This window comes from Mesocricetus auratus, unplaced genomic scaffold, assembly GCF_017639785.1.
Source record: "Mesocricetus auratus isolate SY011 unplaced genomic scaffold, BCM_Maur_2.0 Super-Scaffold_100691, whole genome shotgun sequence".
Taxonomy (NCBI): domain Eukaryota; kingdom Metazoa; phylum Chordata; class Mammalia; order Rodentia; family Cricetidae; genus Mesocricetus; species Mesocricetus auratus.
Genome location: NW_024429267.1, coordinates 3,633,925 through 3,659,437, shown reverse-complemented (window position 1 = coordinate 3,659,437; position 25,513 = coordinate 3,633,925). Strand labels below are relative to the sequence as shown.

Genomic DNA, 25,513 nt, shown 5'->3' with positions numbered 1-25,513 from the left:
CTGTTTTCTTCAGATGGCTGCTTGAAACTCATGTAGGAGAAAGATTGCATGTTGATATGCTGGGTCAGATCTACACAGCCAAGCTATTACTGACTTTGGTGCAGTTTCATTTGTGATGAGGGCTTTAGGTCACTTAGCTTTTAGTCTCAATTGTTCATTATGTTTTTTGGGACATTTGAAGTAATGTGGCCTTGAGATGCCTAATGATACCTTAGGCTTGTAATAACACATAGTGTTTTGTGCATTTTGGGGGGCTTAATTACACAATCCAAAGTATTGACCTAATGAAATGGAGTAAATTAGCTGAGTATTTTACATCCACCATAATGGCCTGAACTTTGACTTTTCTGTAACAGATTCACATCGAGAAGTATCTAGATGTTGTAAACCACCAGGTGTTAACGGCTCCTGTGGATGAAAGCGTACATTCTCCTATAACTTCCAGATGGTAAGTAAAATAGCCATGTTGCAGCCCGAAGTAAATACAACCCAGAATCTTTTATCTCCTGGTGAAAGGCCTTAAGTTTGTGTCAGAATTTGGAATTTAGGGATACTTGCTTGTAGGCTGCCCTCAGTCCTACTGTTTGGCAGCATGACAGTTGTTTTTGGATTCCAGGTTGCTGTTGCTTTTTGGTGAGAAATGGTTAAAATTATTCAAGGAAATATTAAAAAAGAATTTTACACTCTTTAGATCCCATGATGCATTGTTTACAGTTTTGTGCTTCCATGTGCTTAATTATTAAAGTAATTTAGGGAGAGATAGATCAGAGAGTACACACTGCCCTTCTAGAGGTCCTGGGTTCAGTTCCCAAAACACACAGACAGTAGGTGGGCTCAGAGCTTCAGGAGGTCTGACACGTCTCCTGGCCTCTAGAGCACTCCTCCTTCCCCTAATATACACCGTGCATACAGTCACACAAGCATACTCATATAAAGCCAATCTTAAAAGTAATTTTCGTATCTATAGTAAGCAAAAAAATTAATATAGTTTGATTGAGATGCGCATTGTGTAATATATCCTAAGAGTCAGGCCTCCTAATGAATGACTATAGATTAACCTTGGTAGTTAGTCTTAAATCCCTGCGGCTCTTTGTGCTTTGTATATGGACCCAGCATATGTGACTAGTGGTAAGTGGTAAAGGTAGTGTTCTGAAACTGCAAGGAGACATGGAGAGGTGTAGGCAGAGCCAAGTCCCAGTGCTAGATAGTGGGGAGTAGAGCTTTGAGTAGGCATTGTCCCCTGTCTACGTCATGAAGGTGGTGATGCAGGTATCCACTATCTTTTGATAGAGGTGACCCTGTCCTGTCATCCCTATATCTCCCTTGCCTTGCACACATAACCGTCTGTCCTATCAGGTTATTCTATATTCACCACATTTTTATCCTCACTTACTAGATGCGATACCATCTAGGTATTAATTATTAATGCATTGTAACAGATTATCCGAGTTTAATAATCTTAGGACAGCAAAACTTATTATCTCATAGTTTGTTGTCAGGAATATATATGGGCACAGTTATGTTAAGAGCCTCTGCCTCAGGGTCTCTCACAATCTCAGTGCTGACTGGAGCAGTCCCCTTTAAGATGGTATGGTACAGGGAAGGCAGCTGCCTGAGAGATGGGCAAGGACCTACTTCCAGCCTTAGTCACACAATCACCATTTGCCTTTTGGACCCATTATCACATGGAATCATATGAGGTTCTCATTCCGAGGAATTGACGAAAATTCATTCCATCTGGGGCCTTCTGGAAGCAAAAAGGGTCTGGGAATGACACAATGATGAACAACATGGTACAGGAATATTGTGTCACCATCATGGTGGCTTCAAATGATAGTGATCCTCCTGCCTCAGACGCCCTAGTGTTAGATAACAAGGGCAAGCAGCCTTGCCTAGCTTCATCAATGATTGCTTGCTGTATCAATATACCAGCGATCCATATCTCCACTTCTTTCTGGGTGTCTGAATCTAAAGCCTCATTCTCTGTCCCCTTTCTTGTCATCCTGAGTAGGACCATTTATCAGCCCATATTTAAGGGTTTCCAGGAATCTGTACTCCTGGTAGCACTGTGGTTGGTGCTCTGTGGATTGAACTTGGTGAAAATTGCAGTGTGGAGAGGTTACTGTAGGCCATTCTAGAGAGTCCACAGGTAAAGTAGTTCATGGGCTCAGGCACACAGAAAGGAAAAGGGAGCATTTTCTGGGGAGAATAATAGAACATGCATGAAGACCACATAGAGCATGCTCTCAGAAGGTCTATTCATCAGGGAGACAAGTCAGCTTGGTGGAGTGACATGGGGAAAGAAAAATGGGCAGGTAGAGCAGGGGACAGACTGGGCAAGAGTAAAGTCTAAACTTCTTTCCTTAGAAAGGAGGAAGCACTGATGGCTTTGTGTCAATTTGTGACTTAATGGAAGTGGTGTTTTGTAAAGATGACACTGGAAATGCTGTAGACAGAGGCTGGGGACAAACAGTCTAGATAGATCAGCAGCTGGATTGCCAGCAGTAACCCATGCGTCATCAGATGTGTTACCTGTCACTCATTTATTCAGCAAACATGTATTGAACAGCTGCTATTTGCTAAGCATGCCTTTAGATATGAGAGGCAGGTCAATCAGTCACAGATCTTGTCCTAATCTGAGGTGTGTAGATCTAGGTGAAGGTGTTTGCAGGGCTGGACAGGGAAAGGAAAACTTGCATTCAGAACATTTGGAAAGAACCCCAGTGCACTTGACATTAGATAGAGGTAAGAAGAGTGAGACTCATGAGTCACCCCAAATATTGGGGTCTGGGCCACTGAGAAGGTAGAAGAGTTGTGTGGATCTACAATGCTGGCAAGGGGTAACTGGCTTATGGAAGAAAGAACCAGGTTCTGTGGTGACCTTGGAGGAGCTGCTGCTGCTGCTACTGTTCCTTCTTCTTCCTCCTCTTCTCCCTCCTCCTCCTCCTTTTTTTGGTCAGTGAAAACAGCTGGATTTAAGATTTATTGTAGTGGAAGCAGTTTCTTTTCAATAGCAGCGTTTTGGAATCTGAAGCAGTGGTCTCAGGACTTAGCCCTCTGCTGCATGGGCTTCAGTCGTCCCTGCACTAGCAGTTAGCTCCCCAGTGCACTTTTCTGTGGGAGGCCTTGTGGCAGTTTCCTGGACTGGGCGTGTGACAAGTGTTTAACAGCTTTCAGTCATTCACTGGAGGGAAGTTCTTGGGAATTTGAAGAGTAAGTTCTTTTCCTAGTCCAAACATCTTCATTGTGTCTTTTCCCCAATACAGACACATTTTTGTACTTGTGATTCTCATGACAAAGTGCCATTTAAGGGTTCTGGAGCTCCCCATAATATTTTTCATATTTTCTAAGATAAAACACTTTATCTGTGATTCTTGATCTTGTGGATTTGTGGTGAGTCCCATCTGTACACATGAGAAATCCCACACCTTTGTCACAGTCTGCCTGGAGGCCTCTGACATGCTGAGCTCAAAACCACAGCCATAAGTGTAGTAATTCTCCCCCCTTTTATAATTTATTTTTATTTTATGTGCATTGGTGTTTTGCTTGCATGTGTCTGTGTAAGGGTGTCAGATCTTGGAGTTATAGACAGTTGTGAGCTGCCCTATAGGTGCTGGGAATTGAACCAGGAACTGAACTGGAAGAGCAGTCAGTGCTCTCAACCTCTGAGCCATTGCCCCAGTTCAGTAATTCTTCTCTTTAGAGGCTTTATAGAAAACAAGCTGACAAACACTGCCTCTTAGCCTCAGTTGGTAGGGAAGTTCAGGCTGGACACAGGCGCAGTAACCCACTAGGCAGCTCTGGCTGGAATGCTGTTGACTCTACTAACTGAGGCTGAACTTAGAGCTTCTTAATGCAGAAGAGACCGGGTTTGGGAGAGATGAAGCAAGAGACACTGGGTGTTAAGACTCAGGAGGATGAGCTGAGAAGCTAAGGTTAAGTGACTAGACAACGCCACTGCTGACTTTGAAAAAGTCTTGGAAACAACAGGCAACTGGGCACACATGTGTGCAGTTACATGAAAAGCCTTAAGTTACTTTGATGTGTGTTGCCTAAAATCAGTCCTGCAATGACATTGGGTAAATCATTATCGACATTTTGTAGACAAAGACTTAAGACCGAGTAATGTGCACAAGATCATATGGCCAAGAAGTCTGCAGGAGAAAACCCCGTCTTCTGATTCTAATGCTATTGAAAGAGAGTGCAATCATGTTTGCAATAGTTTTCAGTATGTTAACCTTCATAAAAGAAATCCTGGCAAATCTAACTAACATTTAAAAAAAGTTCCTTACTTGAATTAAACAATCCAATGAGATAAAATTTGCCAGCCCATACTGATAAAACCTGAGTTTTCAGCTATTTATAATCTTTTAAAAATATGTTTAAAAACATTTATTTATTTGTGTGTATGTGTGTGTAACACATGTGCACATGTTCTTGCCTTTCACTATATAAATTGTAGGAATCAAATTTAGGTTATCAGGCTTGGTGACACAGAACCTTTACCCATTAAACCATATTTCCAGCCCTCATTTTATAGTCTTAATTTTTAAGTTTAGGACTGTCACTTGCAAATAGGTTAAATTATAACTGGCAGATTGACTGATCCACTTATTCTTTGAAAAGAAAGAATCTATAGGGAAAAATAAAGAAGGGTTCTTGGGGAAGAAAATATATGGAGTTACTCATCACTAAGGATATTGAGTCTTAGTTTAAAATCAAAAGAGGAAGACACAGCCAGAGGCCAGTACAGATGATAGGCAGGTTAGGAGTAGGTGAAGTCAGTGTGTGTCAAAGTGTCAGACAAACACACAAACATCTGGTAAGAGCCCCAGAGTGGAGAGTATGGTTAGAAGTCATCAAAGGAGGCATCTGCCACCAGTGAAATAATCCAGTAAGTGAGCTCTCCTGTCTTGAGTTGTCTGTTTGTCTCTCTTCTCATTAGATGAAAGGATGGGGGACTTGTATGAGGGCCAAAAAGAGCAAACTAATAGCAAATGGAATAAAAACATTTCTGGGGAGACACCAAGAGGTGTCTTACCTGGTCCTCCCCTCTTGCCAAGGCATGTCCTTTCCCCATATTAGGATCTAGAAGAGTGGAAGAGGACCTAGACCAGGGCATGAAGTTGGCATCCAAAAGGGGTCCTTGGGTGTTCTCTTTCCTGTTCTATGCAATTGAATAATCATGGTCTTCCTCTCAGGAAGGTAGGAAGCCTGCCAGTTTCTAGGATCCCTACAAGTCTGGAGGAGAGGCAAGAGCATCCCTTGGATGCAAGAGCTGTAGGATGCAAGGTAGGATGTAACTTCAGAATAAGTGAGATGGACCAAGGTCAAAACACTAGAAAGATAGAGTAGTTCTTCAAGGAGCTCTGGCCTATGAAACCTGCTTTGTTCATCATTTTCCTCAGAACACACCAGGCTCTGAAACCAAGTCTGTTTATTACAGTCTCTTGGGTCAAGTGCAAGACAAATTGTGATTATCCACCTGAGAGTAAGGAAGATGTCACTCACAAGAATATCATGTAGTAGTTGTGCTGGTTAGTCTAGTCTTTATTGTCAACCCGGCATAACTTAGAATTGCCTTGAAAGGGGGTGTTTCCAGTGAGAGACTGGCCGGATGAGATTGACCTATGCCATGTCTGTGAGGAAGAGTCTCAATTGTTGGTTGATGTGGGAGGGCCTGGCCCACCATGGGTAGTGGCTACCCCGAGCAGGTGGTCCCAGGTTTTATGTGAAAACTGGCTGAGCAAGGTGGATGCTAGCTAGTATGCAGTGTTTCTCTCAAGTCTCCACTCCACTTTCAGATCCCATCTTCAGGTTCCTGTCCTGACTTTCCTCTGTAATAGAGTGTTACCTGAAAAAAAAACCCCTCCCTCCCAAGTTATTTTTGGTCACAGCAATAGGAAAGCAAATTAGGACTATTGTACAAAGCAAGTCCTAATTTTTTCTTATGTAAATATAATTCTTATGCCTTCCTTGTACACACCTGGTGTCCCCTTGTGCACACTTATCTCCTGGTCTGGTCATGGTTCTCAAACAGGTTTGTGATTTTCTGTTACTGACTCCCAGTCAGAGGTGCTGAGATGCCAGAATCTGGAGTTTCTGACACAGATGATGTGTGCTTGAAATCCCTGGGATGAGCATGCACCTGTGACCAGCACTCTTTGGTCGCATGGAGAGTCAGCCTCTGCATGATCAAGAGCCTGGTCCTAAATTTCCTGTTCCCTGTGGCTATGAAAGGCTAGAGAAAGCCCCTTGCACTGGGCTGAAGCAGGGCTGGGACCTGGTGGTCAGGCTGGCAGGAACCCCCAGTGTCTCTCAGACTATAAGACTGCTGCAAATGTCCTGGGGGCAGTGAGCCCCTCTGAAAGGGAGGCAAACAGCAAGCAGTGTGGGCCTCGGCTGCGCCTTTGCCAGAAAAGCACAGCTGCTGTGAGTACCGAGAGTCAGCCTTGCCAGGACCAGTGAGGCTTTCCTCTGCTAGGGGAGGGGTTCACTCTGGACTGAGCACCTATGAACGTGATTTAGGTCAAGCACACCACAGTTGTTGTCCCCTCCTTGTTCATGATCTCCATCGCTGTCAGTATTTTCACAACACTTGACAGTTTGAACGACCTCCTGTAATGGTTTCTCCATGTGTGTGCAGGGCTGTAGGTGTATGTGTCGTGTATGTACATGTATATGTACAGAGGCCAGAAGAGGACTTCAGGTGTCTTTCTCTGTCACTCTCTGCCGTGTTCCCTTGAGAGAGTCTCTCACTAAACCTGGAGCTGGTCAGGCAGCCAGAGAGCCTCAGTATTCTTCCTGTCTCTGGCCCCCAACAGCACTGAGGTCAGAGGTACAGAGCCACGTCTGGTTCTTTATGTGGGCACTGGGGATTTGAACTCTAGTCTCCATGCTTGTGCATCAAGCACCTTTACCCACTGGCTGTCCTGGAACTCACTCTGTCGACCAGGCTGACCTTGACCTCACAGAGATCCGCCTGCTTCTGTCTCCCTAGTGCTGGGATTAAAAGTGTGTGCCACCAACCAGCCCCAAGGACTTTCTTCATGCATATGAAATTGATATTTTCCTTTTCTTTAAATCCATGAAGTTGATATTTTCCCCTTGAAGAAACTGAGACTTAAGTCATAAAGGAGGTGGCCAGTGTTGGGGCCCACATTCAAGTCCAGATCAAATTTCTGCCATCTGGTACCCTCCTCTTACACCATAGATTGCTTTTCACAAATGTGGTTTTCCTTGTAAGCAACACTAGTTGCTACTACTCAAGGGGAAAATGGTGCTGGAGTAGTACAAACGGCCAGGAGGTACACAAAGTGATCATTGGCGCTGGCAAGTGCAAGCCTTTCCTGCCGGTCATTCCAGTGATAAGGACATTATCAAAAGTAGCCGTTAGTCTGAGCAGTCGAAACTGTTTTGTATGATTCGCTCTGACCCCCACACTGGCTGGCAGTGGTTCTGTGTGAAAATGCAGTGCTTGTGCTCCTGTTGCTGGCTGACAGGCTTCCTGCTCACACGGCTCTTAATGGCCATGTGCCACTCGTTGACACTAGCAGAGTGACTGCCATCTGGACCAGCAGTGTTGGGAGCCTTCACTTTATACTCGATTGTGCTTGCATTTGAGGAGGGCAAGTAAACAAATGAGTAGCCCTGAAGACCAGCAGACTGAAAAGAGGCTTCTCTTAACAGTGAGTGCAGATGAGAAAGGCTTGCTGTCAATCATGGGCAAAGCACCTTGGATCCAGCCTGTTCCGGTTGTCCTGTGCAGGACATAAATCTCAGCACTACTACATATGGCTACCTTTCGGTCTCAGTCTGTTCCTGGTCCCTGCACCCCATCCCAGTGTGTGTGTGTGTGTGTGTGTGTGTGTGTGTGTGTGTGTGTGTGTGTGTGTGTGTGTGATACATACAGAGGAGGAGGGCAGACATGTATGTGCTGCCACTGGCCAGTTACATGAGGGGCACTTGGATGTCTAATACATGATATTAGACAGTGTCATCATGACTACCATTTACAACAATCCACCACAAGACTCACTCTGGTGGGGGAGGGGGAGGGCAGAGGTTCTTGTTTCTGTCCAACAAGAAGCCGTGTTCATCACATACACAATCAACTGAGAGACAGAAGCTGCAAGTCAGCTGGGGCTGTGGGATATAAGGAATGTGGCAGAGAGCGCCGGCTTCTCTCTGCCTTGGGTAGCCCCGTCTGGCACGTCATTTTCCTTCTTTCAAAGATCTCCTTTAGACAGTTTTCTGCTACAGAGCTCAAACAGTTTGACTGTGTTCTGGTTCACGCACAGATGTCTTTATTTCCCTTTCAGTTTGGGACACGGTTTTGCTAGATTGGAATTCCAGGTTGATACGTTTTTCCATGTTTTGAAGGTTTCAATCCACCTTTTCTTGCTTGCCTTGTTTGTGGAAAGAAGTACCATTTGATTTGGATTCTAGTTCCTCCCTCATGGTAAGGTTTTCTTTCTCTCTTGCAAGATTTTCCCTTTGTCTTTGTTTTCCTGTCATCTGAATTTGATATGCATACCTGTAATTTATAGTATTTATCCAGGCTGATATTTCCGAGATTACTGGACCTGTCAGGAATTTCAGAAAACTCTCAGCTACCATTACCCACTTTCGTGTTCCTTTGTCCTCTTCCAGTATTCTCATTGTATAGACATTACACCATTTATAGGTGTCCCACAGTTCTTGGATATTCTGCTATGTTTTGTTCGTTCTTTTTCACCGCTGCACTTTAGTGAATTTGCCCTTTTTGTGTTGATAAATCTACCAAAGGCACTATTTATTTCTTAGATTGTGTATGGGTTAGCGTTCTGTTTTGATTCCATTTAGGTTATTTGGAGACGCACATCTATCTATTTTTTCCCACCGTCTTCCTTTCCCACTAAGTCCTTAGCATGTTAATCATAGCTATTTTATGTTCCAGGTTGGATAATTCCAAAATATCCATCACCACTAAATCAGTTTCTAAATTTTAACATGTCATTCCAAACTATTTTCTTGCCCTTGGCATACCTCAGTATTTTTGCTGGACATGAAGTATTGTAATGGGAATGAGCTGCATAGACCTTTACTACAAGGGGTCATCTGACTAGGAGTTATGCAGTGTTTATCATCTGCTGTGACTATGTATCTCTGCATATTCAATTTCCCCCTGCATCTTTTGTCTCTACTGCTGTCCTGTGTTTCCTCAGAAGTTTTAGAGCCTGACTCCTGCAGTTTTTTCATCTGCATCCCTACATTGTGCAGGGGTTCTGTCAAGAGTGTGAGAAGTAGTCTATATTCCTATGAGCTCTTTCAGGTGGGTTTGTGTCCCGGAACTATCACGTGCACAGGTCTCCCTCAGCACTGCCTGCTTCTAGAAGGCTAGATGAACTCAGGTCACTATCTATGATTCTCCAGTCAGACTAAATCTTTGGTAAAAGTACTGTTTCTTGACAGCTGTCTTTCAATACAAATGAACAAAGAGCAGAACCCCAGGAGTATTTCATAGTGGGTGTGTGCCCTTCTTCTAGCTGAAAGCAAGGCAGAGAGTTTTCTCTGGTCCCCATAGTGAGAATGTGATGGGGATCCTGAAGTGAAATATGGACTTTTAATTTTTGAGTTTCTCTGCAGTGAGCCTCCAGCAACTGCCAAGCAGAGGTTAAATGTCCTCCCCATGGCTGCAGCTGCTGCATTAGTCTCGGGCTCCTGTGCCCTCTGAGTTGTCTCTATTTGAATACTACCATCTTGCTTTTTCAGGGCAACCCTTTGTCCAGTGATCGCAATCCTCTGGTGGACACAGGAAGTGATATTTTGTCACTTTTGCTTATTGTAAGAATGGAGATAACCATGTTCAACATCTTAACATGTTAGAGGAAAATCTAGAAGTCTAAATTGCTCTTTATTGATAATTGTACAAAAGTGGACATCATAGTAAAACTGAGAGATTGAATTATATCGGTGACTGGATTTTATTCATTTTGATTATTTGGCCATGTTATGGAAACTGAACCAGCATTTACATATAAAAAATTAAGTATAATTTGAGGCACATATACTCTTTCTTACAATTTTACATTGCTCTGGAGCAATCTACTGCCTAATAAGAAAAATCTTCCACCAGCTCTGCTATTAATCTTTGCAACTATTAAAATTGCAGAGATTTAAAGGATATATTTACCATTGGCTATCCTATCATTTGATTTTATTAAGCAAAATACAGCATTAGTTTTTTCTTTACCAAGATATGCTTTGTGTCTAATAAATTGATAGTTTTATAAGCAGAGCCAGAGCTGGCACTTTTTATTATTGCTATGGGGTCTTTATCAGACTTGAAAGTTCTTGTGTTTAATCAAACAGCTGCGAGTTTCTAGTGGCCACATGGCTACAGATTGTGCTAGTCCCCTGGAGTCACCAATAGTGTATTTCCTATAGAGTACAATCCTAAGTAGGAAGCATTGTTTTACACTATGATTTGAGAGACTTTTGGAGCCACAGGAGATTTTAAACATTCTTTCTGTTTATTTAGGTTGATTCCAAATGTAATTGACCAGAAATCCTTTGTTTTCCCTATGGAGTCTGAGGATAATAAACTTGGGCGACCTCAAAAGCAGCGCAGTTTGGTTTCACATGGCCTTACAAGAGCAAAGGTAGGAGCCTGTGAGACAGGCTGCAGAGACAGGGGGAAGGGAGGCCAGGGTGTGAGTTTTCTTTGGGGATAATGAAAATATTCCAAAGTTTATAGTGGTGAGGGCTTACAACTCTGTAAATGCACTAAATACCACTAAATGTTCACGTTCAAAAGGGGAGCCTGCTGACATAAATTATATCCCAACAAAACTGCTAAAGTTTTTCCAAGGTAGCATCTCTAGTATTTGGTGGTGGTGATGGGGAAGGGTTTATTTGGCTTATACTTCCATGTCACTGTTCATCATCAAAGGAAGTCTGGATAGGAACTCAAACAGTGCAGGAACCTGGAGGCAGGAGCTGATGCAGAGGCCATGGAAGGTGCCGCTTGTTCTTTATGGCCTGCATAGACTTCTGTCTTATAGAACCCAGGACCACCAGCTCAGGATAGCACTACCCACAATGGGCTGGGCCCTCCCCCATTGATCACTAATTTTAAAAAATGCCTGACAGGTTTGCCTATAACCCAATTTTTAAAAAAAGACAAAATAAAATATAAAAGATAAAGCAAAAACCATCATATCAAAGTTGGACATGACAATCCAACAGGAGGAAAAGAGTTCCAAGAGCAGGCACAAGAGTCAGAAACCCACTTGTTCTCACACTCAGGAGGCTCATCAAGATACTAAGCTGACAGCTATAATACATACACAGAGAACCTGGTGCAGATCCATGTAGGCCCTGTGTTTGCTGCTTCAGTCCTGTGGGAAAACTGCTAAACTTTTAAAAAGAGTAAATATTTACAGTGTTTTAAATTAGATAATATAATGCATATTTTGATCTGTTTCTATAATTCAATGTTGCTGTTGTTTTGGGTGTGTCTATAGCACAGTTAATTTCCCAACAAAAGAACAGTTCTTCAGAAGTAAAGTCAATCAAAGCACACTATTTTTTCCAAACAGAGTTCAGGAGGAACATTTCCTGCTACTCTGCTGAGTGTGTTTATCAACTGTAGGAACTTCCTGGTACAGGCAGTCTCCAGGGTCTTATGGAACCACATGATCTGCAGATAAAGATGCGTTGACTTCTTTCCTGTTTGTATGCATGGATCCCTGTTGTCATCTGTTGAGTAGGAAATGCTTGGAGTTTCTCTCCATTTAATATGATGTTGGCTATGGGCTTGCTGTAAATTGCCTTTATTATGTGGAGGTATGTTGTCCATATCTCCATTCTCTTCAGAACTTTTACCATGAAGGGATGGTGGATTTTCTCTAAGGCCTTTTCTGCATCCAATGAGATGATCCTTTCTGTCCTTCCAACTATTTATATGGTGGATTATGTTTATTGATTTATGTATATTGAACCATCTCTTAGGAGAAGCCAACTTGATTATGGTAGATACTCTTGTTGAATTGGGTTTTATTGAAAAGTTTTACATTTGTGTTCATCATGTTCATCAGAGATTTTGGCCTAAAATTTTCCTCTCTTTCCTTTTTTTTTTGTCTTCTTTGTTTCACTTTGGTATCAGGGTAATACTGGCTTGGTAGAAGAAATCTGGAGCTGCTCCTTCCTTTTCTATTTTGCAAAATAGTTTGAAGAGTTTGTTGTAAGTTCTATGAAGATCTGGCAGAATTCTGCCCTGAATTTTTCTGACCCTGGGCTTTTTTAGTTGGGAGATTTTTAATTATTGCTTCTATCTAACTGGGTATTATGGGTCTATTTAAATTATCTGCTTTTCTTGACTGAACTTAGGTAGTTTGCATGTATCCAGAAATTCACCTTTTTTTTTTTTTAAGATTTTTCAGTTTGGTGAGTATAGATTTTTTTTAAAAGATTTATTTATTTATTACATATACACCAGATTGAATTGTAGATGGTTGTGAGCCACCATGTCATTGCTGGGAATTGAACTCAAGACCTCTGGAAGAGCAGTCAGTGCTCTTAACCTCTGAGCCATCTCTCCAGCCCCGAGTATAGATTTTTTTTAAAGAGTTCATGAGGTCTCTGACTTTACCTCCACAGAATGTTTTTTTCAGTTTGGTTCTGATTTCATTTTTGTGTTAGTAGGTTCAGCCCTCTCCAACAGAATTCACAGGCAGACATGAAAGAAGTCTGCCTCTTACAGTTACTGATGCTACAGGCCCAATCAAGAAGCTGGCAGATTGGGTCTGTGATGAGGACCCATGTCCTAGTTTGGCACTAACTCCATTCCTGGGAGTTCCACCCTTATAATCTGTTCACTGAACAAAGACCTTGCCCCCTATCATTATTCCATAAGAAAATTAAACATTGATCAGATATTTATTTTTTCCACAAGAGTTTTGAGCCCTAGTAAATGAACATGGATATAAAGACAAGGACGCATGTGCTGAAGGGAGCAGTGCTGTGCTCTCTGAACTAGGGGAGCTCTGTTCAAGAGGGGTGTGGATCTTTCCCACCCTGACTTCATTTCCCCTCCAGGCCTGACTCCCCGGACATGTTTTATCCCTAAATATTGATGACATCTGGCTTAAAATGTGTGTCTGCCCTGCCTAATGGCTCACTCCTTTAATCCCAGCACTGAGAGGCAGAGGCAGATGGATCTCTGAGTTCAGGGACAGCCATATCTATATAGAGAGTTACAAGACAGACAGCCAGGACTACTACATGGAGCGATTCTTTGTGTGTGTGTGTGTGTGTGTGTGTGTGTGTGTGTGTGTGTGTGTGTGTGTGTGCATCTTCAGACACAAGCAATAGCTTTGACTTTGTACTGTGAAGCGCAGGGAAAGGAGGCTCCTGTACCGGCATAAAGGCCTATATCTTTAAGTAGGTATAAAATCCTACTAGGCGATTCCAACCTTTGGTCACTGACTTTCAACCTTTTAAACCAGGTAAAGCCCAGTTGCCATTTCACACTATCTCTCCCCAAAATGAATAGCTGTTTTTGGAATTCTCAGTCTTGCCAAAAAGCTTAGATGACAATTAGGAGTTGCTCAACTGTTATTAAGGATCACAACTAAGAATTGTTTCCTAAGCTTTTTAATATATGAAAATCTTATAGGAGTAGTCTAGTCTTTTTTGAAGGATTCCTCTTGAAAAAATATAGATGCAGTGATGAAATATTAGAAAATTGGAATCTGAAGTCTTGTTTTTCAGAATTAGAGATGTGTTAGTGATTTTTCCTGTTGCTGTGACAAAATACCAAACATAAGCAATGTAAAGAAGAAAGGGCTTTATTTGTCTCACCATTTGAAGGCACAGTCTGTCTTGGCAGGAAAGGCATGGCAGCCAGAGTGTGAGGTCATGTGTCTGCAGTCAGAAAGCAGAGTTCTGAAGGCTGCTGCTCAGCTTTCTCCTCTGTATTTAGCCCCAGATCCCAGCCTGTGGGATGGTGCCACCTCAGTCAGGGTGGGTTCCCCTTCCGTTCACCCTCAGAGACACAGGTTGTTTCCATGGTGATTTTAAAAGCAGTTGACAGTGAAAATGAATCATCACAACAGACACTCTGGATACAATCAATAGTCCCCAAACTTGCTTATTAAACTTCATTTTTCTCTAAGTTTATCAGCCATACATAATTTACCAACAATGCATGTTTACTACAGAAATAACAAATGAAAAGTATAACAAACACAAAGATGCTGGGGCAAAGCTAACTGCCTGGCCTGTGTGTTCCTCTGGATGGCTGTTTTGTTTGTACTAATCCATCTAGTGCATGAACATAGGCAGATAAACAGGGGCCCCCTATGTAACCCACTCTAGTCTCTCACTCACTACATCTTGTCTTAACAGTGCTGTATTTTAACTGAGTGCCTTCGGGCCCAGATGAAGCATTATATTTTGAATTGTTAAAAAAATAAAAGATGTCCTTGATCTCCTTTTGTTGTCTTAATTGCTCTAAAAAAAGAGAGAAATTCCTGGTTTCCTATTGGTTCTAGAATTCTTCAGCTTTAATAATTGAGTTGTGGAAAACTTATAAAGAAACAAAAAGTTTCTTGTTATTTTATACTGTTTTCTAAAAAAATACGAATTTATTCTGTTGTTGTAAAAGACTTCATAGCACTCTAAGTATTTGGAGTAGTCTTTTATTTCATGAAACTATTACAATTACCATAGCTGGAATTAGCCAGCCATATTAGTTCATGATAGTGGCAAGTTATTTTTACCATTCATGTTGCTATTATTTCCAAGTTTCTTGCACATTAGCTTTCTATATTAGTCCTTTCTATATTGGTCTTGAAATGAATATAAAATTGACATAAACATAAAATAAAAGCAATACTTTACTTCCAGTAAATAAGTCTATACTTGAATTATGTCATTGACCTCTTGTATATTGTGTAGTAATTATGAACATGTATAGAACTGAAACTGAATAATTATTGAAAGAGCATTTGCTACTCCATTCTTTTGTCAACAAAACACAATTTAACTTTTTTGAATTTGTCATTTCTATGATGAAAATAAATGTCTACTTTTCTGGATCATAAAAAATAAAAAATAAAAGATGTTCTTTGCTGATACATGCTATATGAAAGTAGGTTCCAGTAGTTGTTCTCAAAATATATGGAATTTCAAAAGTAAGGAACTTTGAGATAAAGCAGTTTAACCAGCAATATGGAATATTTCTGAATTTTTCCTATTGAATATCCATAACAACAAAAGAATGTGACCTTGTAGGTTCCAGGGTTGAGTATTAAGAGCTTAAAGCAAGTAAAAATTATCTTTGGTGGTTATTTTTTGTCATAGATATGTATGAGGGGTTTTTGGTTGTTTATCTCTAAACCCATTCTGGTGTCACACACCTGCCATCTCAGCTCTGTGGGAGGCTGGCCAGGAGAAACATTTGAGCCAGGGAGTTTGAGGCCACCTTGGGCTCCATAAAGAGATTCTGACTAAACCAAAACCCAAAGCAAAAACAAACAAACAACAATGACAGCAAAATTCAGCCAAGTGTGATACCATGTACCTGTTAGCCTGTTTTGGGAGTTGGAGGCAAAGTGATCAAGACTAGCCTGAGTTAGTGTAGCAGGTCTGAGGCAAACTGAGTCACATGAGACCCTCTCTCAAAACCCAAAGTATAAAAGAAAAGAAAAACGTCATTGCTGTTCATTATTGTAGTTGTTTTGTTTCAATATAGAACTAGTGGATTTTGCTCCAAGAGCTCTCAATAAGACCAGAGCCCCAGGGTTATGTCTGGTGTTTATTATAGTCATAGCACCCTACCAAATAACTGCCAGTGTAACCCTGTTTGGGAAGCAGACGATTGTATGGCATCAGTTCCTTTATCAGATGTCCTTGCTCTGCTGGGTGCTGTGGAAATGCAGCCATGTTCCTTTCTTACAGAGACAATGTCAGTGGAAGAGATAAGTAGGGAGACAATGATAAAATTCAGGGGTAAATGCTGTGATGGGAAACGTATAAAGGATTCTGCTGGAATGTTTGAAGGATACCCAATTCAGACTCAAGAGGAATAGGTTTCAAAGAAAGCTCCCTAGAGCTGAGGTCTTGAGGCTCAATGGGAATGGCCAGAATAATTGAACACTAAGGGAGGAGAGTGTTCAATGAGTTTCCAGGCAGAGGAGACTGCATTCCTAAAAGATGGGGCCATGGCAGGGCACAAGGAGAAAGAGAGTGAATATGCTCCAGTCTGACTAAGCGGAGTATGAAATGAGCTAGACACACACTGGTCAGATCAGAATGTGCTCTTCTGAACTTGGCTCGAGAGTTTGAGTCATGTATAGGGTGATGGAGAAAATAAAGGCTTTCAGCAGCCACATGACAGTGAACCAGCCCCCTCCATTCAGAGGCAGACCACACACAAGCTGTTTCTGCGTTGCTGGTGGTGCATCTAGAGCGAGCACACAGCCCACAGGATTCCAGCTTTTCTGGACAAGCATCTGTTATCCCCCTGTTGCCCCAGTCAGGTCAACCCCAAAGCAGTGCAAGTTGTGGCATAACATAATAACAAAACAGTGTAAGAAAGGCCACCTTCTCCTCTTACATTTTACAGTGGTTAACCTTCACCATTTTTGCTTCATCTCTTTTTACCGAAGTGTTTTAAAATACAGACCTAATGACATTTCACCTCTTAATGCTTTTAGCATGCATTTTTAAAATGAGCTCCCTCCCACTTGCAATACCATTATCACACCTAATGCATTCAACAGTGCTTGTGAATATAATAAATACATCCCAGTTTACACTCAGATTGACCCCGTGAGTCCTCAGATGGTGCTCCATGCTCTTTATCAAAACCAGGGGAGGTTTTCCTGGTGCATTCATCTCATTTCTAAAGCAGAGACACTTCAGTTTGCGCTGTCTCCTGTAAGTAGACAGTTTAGAACCGGGAGCAGGCTTTGAATGGGGCACTGCATGGTTTGAACTTGTACCCTGGCTCCACCATTTGCTAGTTACACGTTGGCCAGTCACTTGCTGTGTCTGTGGTCCGGCTCCTTACATGGACAGTGGGGGTAAGGACAGCACTCATCTTGTAGGGCTGCTGCAAGGGGAACAGGTTCCGTGTTCGCAGCAGTGCACCGCTCGGTGAGCAGTGAGCAGGCGCAGGTGTTCACGATGATTTTTGTGATTAGTCCCCACCAACCTACAAACTACTTGAGGCAGGAAGCACTCCATGTCTCTGCTCTCACAAAGCTCACATTCTAGTTGGGGTGGGGGCAGACTAGGAAAGTAGAACAAAACTCAAACAACTTGAAAATAAGTATACAGCACATTGGCCTCTTCAACTATAGGCTGTGGTCTGTAGGGGTTACAGAGAATTTGACAGTTGTAAAAGGTTTCTGAATAATGGCCAAAAAACGGATTGGACATTGAGCACACAGTGACTGGGAGGAGTTTCTCAGCCTCGCTTTCTGCCCTGTTACAGTAATACTGGCTGCACTTACGAGTTGCATTAGAATTATATGCTCCTTGGGAGACTGCCAGACACACGCTTTTACTGTACTCTGTTACTATTTAGTTGGTGTACACGTGTACTATAAATTCTTTGAAGAGAGTTATAGTTTACGGTGGAACTGAGTTGTAACTGATGGGACATGATTCCTACTGAGTTGGGGTCATCTATTGGGCCTCAGAAATAGGCCTGTAAGTCAGCCTATACCACTAATGACATTTCCATGAGAAGATCCAATTGATTGCATATTTTTATTTATGTAATTTTTCCATAAGTATAAACTACTTACCTTTTACAATTGCTTTCCTATTTTGTATGAGGCTTGGAAGCACATGTGCCAGGGTGCACATGTGTGTTGGGGTGTCTGCGGGAGTAAGGGTCCATTCTCTCCTCCCAATGTGTGCATCCTGGAGACCAAACTCGGCTTCTTGACAGCAGCGCCCTTCCTGGCTGTTCTGTCTTGCCGGCCTGCTGCCCAGATTTTATTGTAGGGTATGCTGCAGTTCCAATGCTGTTAGCCAGCCTTCCAGGAGAGCCACTATTCTCTGGCCACCAACATCCAAAATAATTCATAGCAAGAGGGCCTTGGAGTAAGCAGCAGCCTGTGTGCTGTGAACACTGGACAGAAGTTGAATCCATCTGTTAGACAGTAAAGATGCTTTAACTCTTACACTATTAGCCAGCTGAGGTTGAGTTCTTTGTGTAAATATAAACAGCCCATGCTGTTATCCAGCACAGAAGTGTGTGTGTGTGTGTGTGTGTGTGTGTGTGTGTTGAGTTCAAGGCCAGCTTGAGTAACATAGCAGGACTTGGTTAAAAAATAAAAAGCTGGGGTGTTATAAATGTTTGGGGGCTGGTGAGATGGCTCAGCAAGACCCTAGCCACCAAGTGTGATGACTTAAGTCGGATCTCCTGCACCCACATCCTGGAAGGAAAAAACCGACTTCTTCAAAGTTGTCCTCTGACATTCACCACATACCCCTGTAACCCATAGGTAAATGAATAAATAAAAATTGTGATTAAAAGTTTTTAAAAGTTGCACAGAATGTCACCCTTGACACAACACCCTGTAAGGTAATAATTGTCACTGTGGAAGATTATAAGAACACAAACACAAAACTAAAGTCTTGCCTTTCCTCATGGGTGTGCTAGTCTTCACCTCAAATGTTTTGGGTTCAGTGCTGCTGTGTGTTGTGAACTCTGGGAACCCACAGTCCCGAGACAGGCATTCGGTAGGCAGTGGGGCAGGGCCCATACAGCAGTGTGGGAAACCTGCCCTGAACTTGGTGTTCTGGCTGTGTCAGAACCAGGAAGTACATCACCTCAGAGCATCCCAGGCTGCTTCTAGCAACTCCTATTGCTGTGAGGACATCCAACCTCTGACCATGTGACCTCAGGTCTTACCGCGTTCTTACTCCTTCCCTCAGCTAGTTAGAGTCCCTGGTTCGGGCAGAAGCTGTTTCCCCCACAGTGCATGTCCCCATGCGCATCACTGGCAGGACTCCTTGTGTTCCTTACCTATGACATGCGCATTCCACCACGGCTAAGACCATCCATTGCTCAGCCTTCCCTGCATTGCATATAGTGGTGGGACCCACTTCACTTCAGGACTGTGCAGTAGTCTAGTGTGGTCATCCGTTCATCTTTGTGAAGAAGGGGATGGTCGGGGCTGGAGAGATGGCTCAGAGGTTAAGAGCACTGGTATGCTCTTCCAGAGGACCCGGGTTCAATTCCCAGCACCCATATGGCAGCTCACAACTGTCTGTAACTCTGGTTTCAGGGGATCTGACACCTTCTATACCAATGCAAATCAAATAAAATAAAAAAAAAGGGGGATGGTCACAGATGCCACATTGCTTTGCTTTTCCTGTTTCCCCTTCCTTTCTGCTAGAAACAAGCATGGCATTTGAAGCCATAGCAGCCGCTTTGCACAGGGTGACAAGCATGGGGGCGGCCTCTGGGGATAGAGCAGTGGGAGAGGGAAGGAGCCAGGTCCCTGGTGACTTCTCTGGGTGACTAAAGAACTCCAGCAGCCATCTACTCCGGCATGTGACAAGGGACCCAAAAGGGCTTCAGTCGTTTGGCGCTACAGTCACGTGCGCACAGAATCCTAGTCTGTCTCCCACTCTGCTGTCCCACCTTCAGCTGCTCTGGATTTGGACCCAGCAGTAGCGTGTGACGGGGCACATCTCACAGTGATGTGGACTGCCCTGGCTTGAATTGTATGGCCTTCGGGTTTCACATGACTCTAAACTCAGCCCAGAAATGCTTTCACTCATTTGTACCACAATCCCTTGCACGCCCCTCACCCTGTCCTCCAGCTTGCTGTCACATTCAGTGAAAGGGAGGGGAGCAGATGAGCGCCTCTTCCTCCTCCTCCTAGCCACAGTGGAAGAAGTGTTCCTCCCGGCTATGAAGGTGCCTCCAGTGGCCTTGGCCTCTGTACCTGGTTCCTCCTGCCTGTGAAGGCCAGGTGACCTTGACTTTTGCAGCTGTCTCTGCTCACTTATTAGTTTCTCTCTCCTTGGGGGAATTCCAGATCTTTGCATGACTGATTCAGTTTCTTCATTCAGGTCTCAAAGTCATTGTCATCTCCTAAGAAAGATGACCCATTATTTTCCATCCCAGTGACAGAAAGAGACCTGATGTCACAGGCAAATCAAATCTATTTCCCCACTGGCAGGTCATAGGACTTGGCAGTCGCTTGCCCAGGTAGGCAACTATCATGTGTACCCTCGCTCCATTTTACGCTGAGTTAGAGTCAGATGTGACAGTACCTACGTACTTGTTCCTGGCACAAAGTCAGAGCTGACTAAGTGTTTGCTTTCATTCTTCAGTTCTCAGGGAAAAAAAGGACAGGTACATCTGGAAAGCAGTGGTTATCCTTACAGCTTTGTGAACTTGGGGCATCAGGCCAGATTCTGGCTATTTGTAAGCATCATGGAGCTGATGCTGCTGAGCCTATGAGGGGTTTCTGCATGTTGAGCCTTCCCTGCCTGATAGGGAGGGAAGGAAGGATGCCATAGAGAATAGGATGTTAGAAAAAAAAGGTAATAAAATAAATGTTTTGACTATACTGTAACTTTAATGACTTATTAAGAAGTTGTATTTTTTAAATAGACACAAATATACAATGAAATGTAACTAACTGTCGCCTGGCTTTAACAGCCATTAGGATTTCTGTTGCTCTTCACCTCCTTTTCCTCATTCCCATCTTTTATGGGCAAAGTCTGCCCCTGCTCTTCTCTCAGAATTCTTCCATAGCCCAGGCTTGCCTTGAACTCACCGTGCAGCCAAGGATGACCCTGAGATTACAGGCCTGAGTTACCACGCGTAACTTTATAGTATCTTTACTCTCTTATTGATACTACAGTTGATCAGTAAATCTGGCTCCAATCATCTTGTTTTGCCCTTTATAAAACTACAGCTGTCCACCATGATCCATCTCAGAAACCATCAATGCTACCTGAATGTATGATCGGATTAGGGATTGTAGTGATTTTTAGAATTCTGGCAGTCTTTTGACCTTTAATAGCATCAACAAAGATAATTTTAAAGACATTTTTGGTGAATATGAAATAGAATTTTTTAAGGAAAAGTAGGTTAAATTCTTAACTCCTTTTATTTTCCAAATTCTAAGTTAATTTGTTGGTGTTATCATTAGGTATTTTGGAGGATGACTACTAAGAATGTGTATGCTTTAGTATATTTGAAGTATTTCAGTCCATGGCAGTCTCCCTCCCCCACCTGCCAGTAAGATCTCTTTTCAAGTATTCCCCCAAATAGCACTTTATAATTTATGAGGTACTCAACACATATCAGTCATTTGAATCTTACAAATGACCATGTGAAGTCTGATATTATTCTCCATGTTACAGATGAGAAATTTAACTCATGTGGCTCAAACTGGGACTCACTGTCTATTGCTCTTTTCAATATATAAAATCATGGTTGTGAGAATAAGTGAAAGGTGACTGAATTATTTTCTTATTTGTCCTTTCCCTGGCTTTGAGATTTAAATGGAAGACGTCCTTTACCAGTGGGAATACAGCATTAAGCAATATCCACTTTAGAAGACATTACTCGGGGCAGACACTGTTGAGAACAATGTTCTGCTGATAATACTGTAACTTGGCAAATAGCTTCTCTCAACTTTGTTTGTGAAGCATTTCAATTTTGATGACTCTGTGTGGGAGCTCCTGCTCAGATAGATGTATGTTGTTTTATGGTCTGCCCATGTCTGGGGAGCTGGCATTACATGCTGCCTAGTGTTTTTAATTCACAAGTTCTTCTAGAAGCAACCTTAGCCTCTTGTATTCCAGCCCGAGTTTTAATAGCATAAGCTATTTCCTTCTTATATAGCGTTGTGGGCATAGTAATAAAATAAATACCACAAAATCACTGATGAGATGAGAATTGAGCTCCCTGCTTCTGTGCAGCCATGTAGGTAAAACAGTAATTGGCTCTGATAATAAGTTTTGTTCCTACAAACCAAAGTCTAAATGAGAGTCACATTTGATATATCTGCTTGTAATTACTATCAAAAGGAGAGAATGCAAATTTTAGATTGTTTAGTGACTCAAAATAGATTAAAGAAATTGCTGCCTTTTCTTGACCAATTGAAGAAAATTTCTGGTTATTTCTGGTATTTCTGTTACTGACAGTAAGGAAGCATCTTCCAGAGAGTGGCTTTTTTGCTTAATGGAATGATCCATTTCCTTTTGGTTTTTAAATCTATAATTGTTTTTCTAAAAAAATAAGTACTTATTATTGGATCTGACAATACACCTTAAGCTGACTGTACAACATATTTAAGCACTGAATTTATTTGATCATGACATTCAGTGAAACCATCTTCAATATTTCATTCGTTGCTGGGCATCAAACCCAGAGCCTCTCACATGCTAGGCAAGTAGTCTACCACTGAGCTACACCCCCCAGCCTGATATATATTTTTAACTCATTCACTTATGCATGTGTGGTTGTGTAGAGGTCAGAGGACAACACTTAGGAGCTGGTTCTCTCTTCCACATGGGGACCTGGAGATAGAACTCAAGTTGCAAGACTTGGCAGCAAATGTGTTTACCCACTGAGCCATCTCACTGGCAGTATTTGCTTTTATATTTTATTATTCTTGAGACAAGTTTTCATGTAGCCAAGGCTGGCCTTGAGTTTCTAATCTTTTTGTCTCCACCTCCCAAATGTTAGGATTATAGGCATGTGTCACCATGCCCAGAATCCAATATTTTAAAAGGGAAATCAAATCATGTAGGCTATGTATTACGTTTTGATAAACTTAAGCTTTAGTGCCAATATGGTGAAGATGAGACTATTAATAATTTTAGGAATATCATTCTAGGAGTTCACAATAAGAGTCGGTATTCCAAACTACCATTTCTTTTGGCGTGGTGATTTAGTTCCAGATATGTGTGTCCCAGAGATGTAAAACAGGGCAAAGAAGAACTGGGTCTTACTGCTGGAGCTCACAAAAACCCTGGCCACCTCTTCCCCAAGCCAGCCCTAGACCACTCAAAGTTGATGGAGCATTTATTAGTTTTATTAACTAAGAAAGCCTGTCTGGTCCACCGAGCCAGGGATCCCAGAATTAAAAGTTCTAACGAAGCTGAGACATGATAGATGAAGCCATTACCATCAATTGTATCCACCATCCACATTCTTAAAGCATCCTAATTACAGAAACCACAACCAGTCGATATAATACATATTAGCAATTTCCTGGTCCTTGGTAAGATGAAAATTATCCTGAAAGTTTAATTAAGGAGGAAAAAATATGTTCAGGTATTAATTTCAATTTTAAAAAAGGCACTCAGCTCTCTGCAAAAACGCCGGAGGAGTGCTGTGAGTGTGGGCTAGCCACAGAAGGAAAACCATCTGTAACTGGGCTCCACGTTACTTCTGTTACATGTACCTAAAGGAGAAAGTCACAAGACATGCCTGGTTTGTGACATGTGTTTCCAGATGGGTTAAATACAGAGGGCAGTTGAGGACAGTTATTTGGAGGTTTGGTTATTCAAGAGCAATGAAAAACAGAGGGATGCGTGGAGCGCATGTTAGGAACAGCCTCATCCTGACAAGATTGGTTCCTTTGTCCTTTTTGTAGCCTTCCTCTCCACACTGGCCTCAGTATTTTTATGAATGCTTAAGTTGGAAGAAATACGTGGATTCTGGAGCTGTCTGTTGGGTTACTGGCGCCACTTGCTCCCGATCACCCTCTGAACTAAAATATTTGATTAAACCCAAATCAAATTTTCTGGTTGTTCTCAGTGTCTCCAAGTTCCTTTAAAAGTAAACAGAGTCCAGATACTGTGCTCCTATTTGTATAAATGCCCAGAATAGCGTTAGTTATGAGTAGAGACAGAAAGTGTCCTAGTGGCTGCTGGGATAGGGGGAAGTAGGACTAGGGAGTGATTGCTAATGAAGCAAGGTCTCATTTGGGGGAGATAAAAATGTTCTGGGACTAGATGGCACTGAGCTGGCTTAGCTTTGTGAACAAAACCACAGGTCTGTAAAATATATTGTAGAACAAAAGCCATACAACATCTCCCAATTGAACCTAAGTGCCAACTGTCATTTCAACCTGAAGTCATAGACTACGGATGCTCAGGGCAGTGGCCATGAGAGCCTCACACCCAGCTACTGCCCTTGACAAGCAAATAGGCTGACGTGCAGAGAAGTGAGGTCACTTTGCTGAGTCCCACCCAGCAGTCCAGGCTAGGGTGGTCACCTAAGTCTTGTGACATCCTTCCAATGCCCTCCACCGTCGCCACTCTGATAGGAATCCTTTAAAATGAAGAACAGGTCATCGGAACAAGATGCATTTTTTTTCTGATGAAAGTGCCAATTACCGATGGCAAAATCTTTGCAGAGACATAAACACTTGGTGTGGTAAAAATTTATCATGTCCAAACCAACAGTTACCTGTAATGTCCCTCGAGGAATGTGACCACATTAACAGACCAAGAGAGCCCTCTACCTGCGTATCTGGAGTATAGATTTTATTCACTAAGTCCTTAACCTGGAAAGCCAGAAATAAATTGAGATGAGAGATTCTTGATTGTCCTTTGTCCATCCTGGTTGACATGGAGCATTATTTTTTGAGTAAATTAATGGTGTCTGAGGACATATTTGTGCACAAACAGAACATACAGAGGAAAATCTTCCTTTTCTCTGAATAAAAGGGATCTATTAGCAGCCTAAATAAAAGATCCATTTTTTTTTACAGTGAGAATTGCATTGAACTCCTTATTTTCTAAGAATTTTATATTCCTCCAAGGATATAAAAATGTTAGTAAGCATTTTTGTTCATTTTACATTAAAAGTTTCATTGTTTCTTTGTTCCAGCCAAAGACAGAGTTGAATGCAAAGATCATGCAGGATCCGGAGAACTTGCACCACAGAGCTGCCGTGAGTGAGAGCTATGGGATCAGTTTGCCATATATTAACCAGAGAAAAGCACATGTAAGTAATGAGCTGCTCCGCAAACTCTTAATTCTAAAGAAGGTTCCAAGCCACTTATTAGTGGTGTAAGATAGAATGCAGGTTTATAAGTAGGACTGGTTCTTTTGTCCTTGGGAATTTTTTTAAAATATGAAGTGACTTTCATTCTGTCTGTAATTAGTAATGATTATGAAAGATGTAGACTTATTTTTAAAAGATCTCTTTGTAACTCATTCTGATTTTTCGTTGTGATTGATAACTCTTTGAATGAGCTAGTGGCATAATTTAACAGGGAGGGGGAAAAGTTAGCAGCAAAAAGAATTAGTAGAGGAATTTAGGATAGTTTGCACTGTAGGCTTACCACTAGAAAAAACAAGGGGAAACCATCCCACAGCATCCTCCTTCCCAGTAACCGTAGCGACACATAAGCAAGAATTCCCAACCCGAAGCCAGTGCGGCAGCATCTCCTACTGCAGCAAAGTGCTGGAGGCAAAACCATCACAAGCAGCCTGACAGCCTGCACCCCACTGCTGCTGGCTCGGG

The 25,513-nt window shown here is 42.2% G+C and overlaps 1 protein-coding gene across 5 annotated transcripts in view; it reads left to right on the top strand.

Moving 5' to 3' along the window:
* Positions 1-25,513, top strand: part of Iqch (IQ motif containing H) — a 193,244-nt gene that overhangs the window by 8,765 nt on the left and 158,966 nt on the right. For 4 of the 5 annotated variants that reach the window (XM_040739798.1, XM_040739799.1, XM_040739802.1 and 1 more), the window contains exons 3-5: positions 357-448; positions 10,523-10,643; positions 24,875-24,991. In XM_040739798.1, coding sequence (XP_040595732.1) covers positions 357-448; positions 10,523-10,643; positions 24,875-24,991 — 330 coding nt within the window. Of the gene's footprint in view, positions 1-356; positions 449-10,522; positions 10,644-24,874; positions 24,992-25,513 lie in introns of those variants that run through there. The other variant, XM_040739801.1, reaches the window with a different exon arrangement.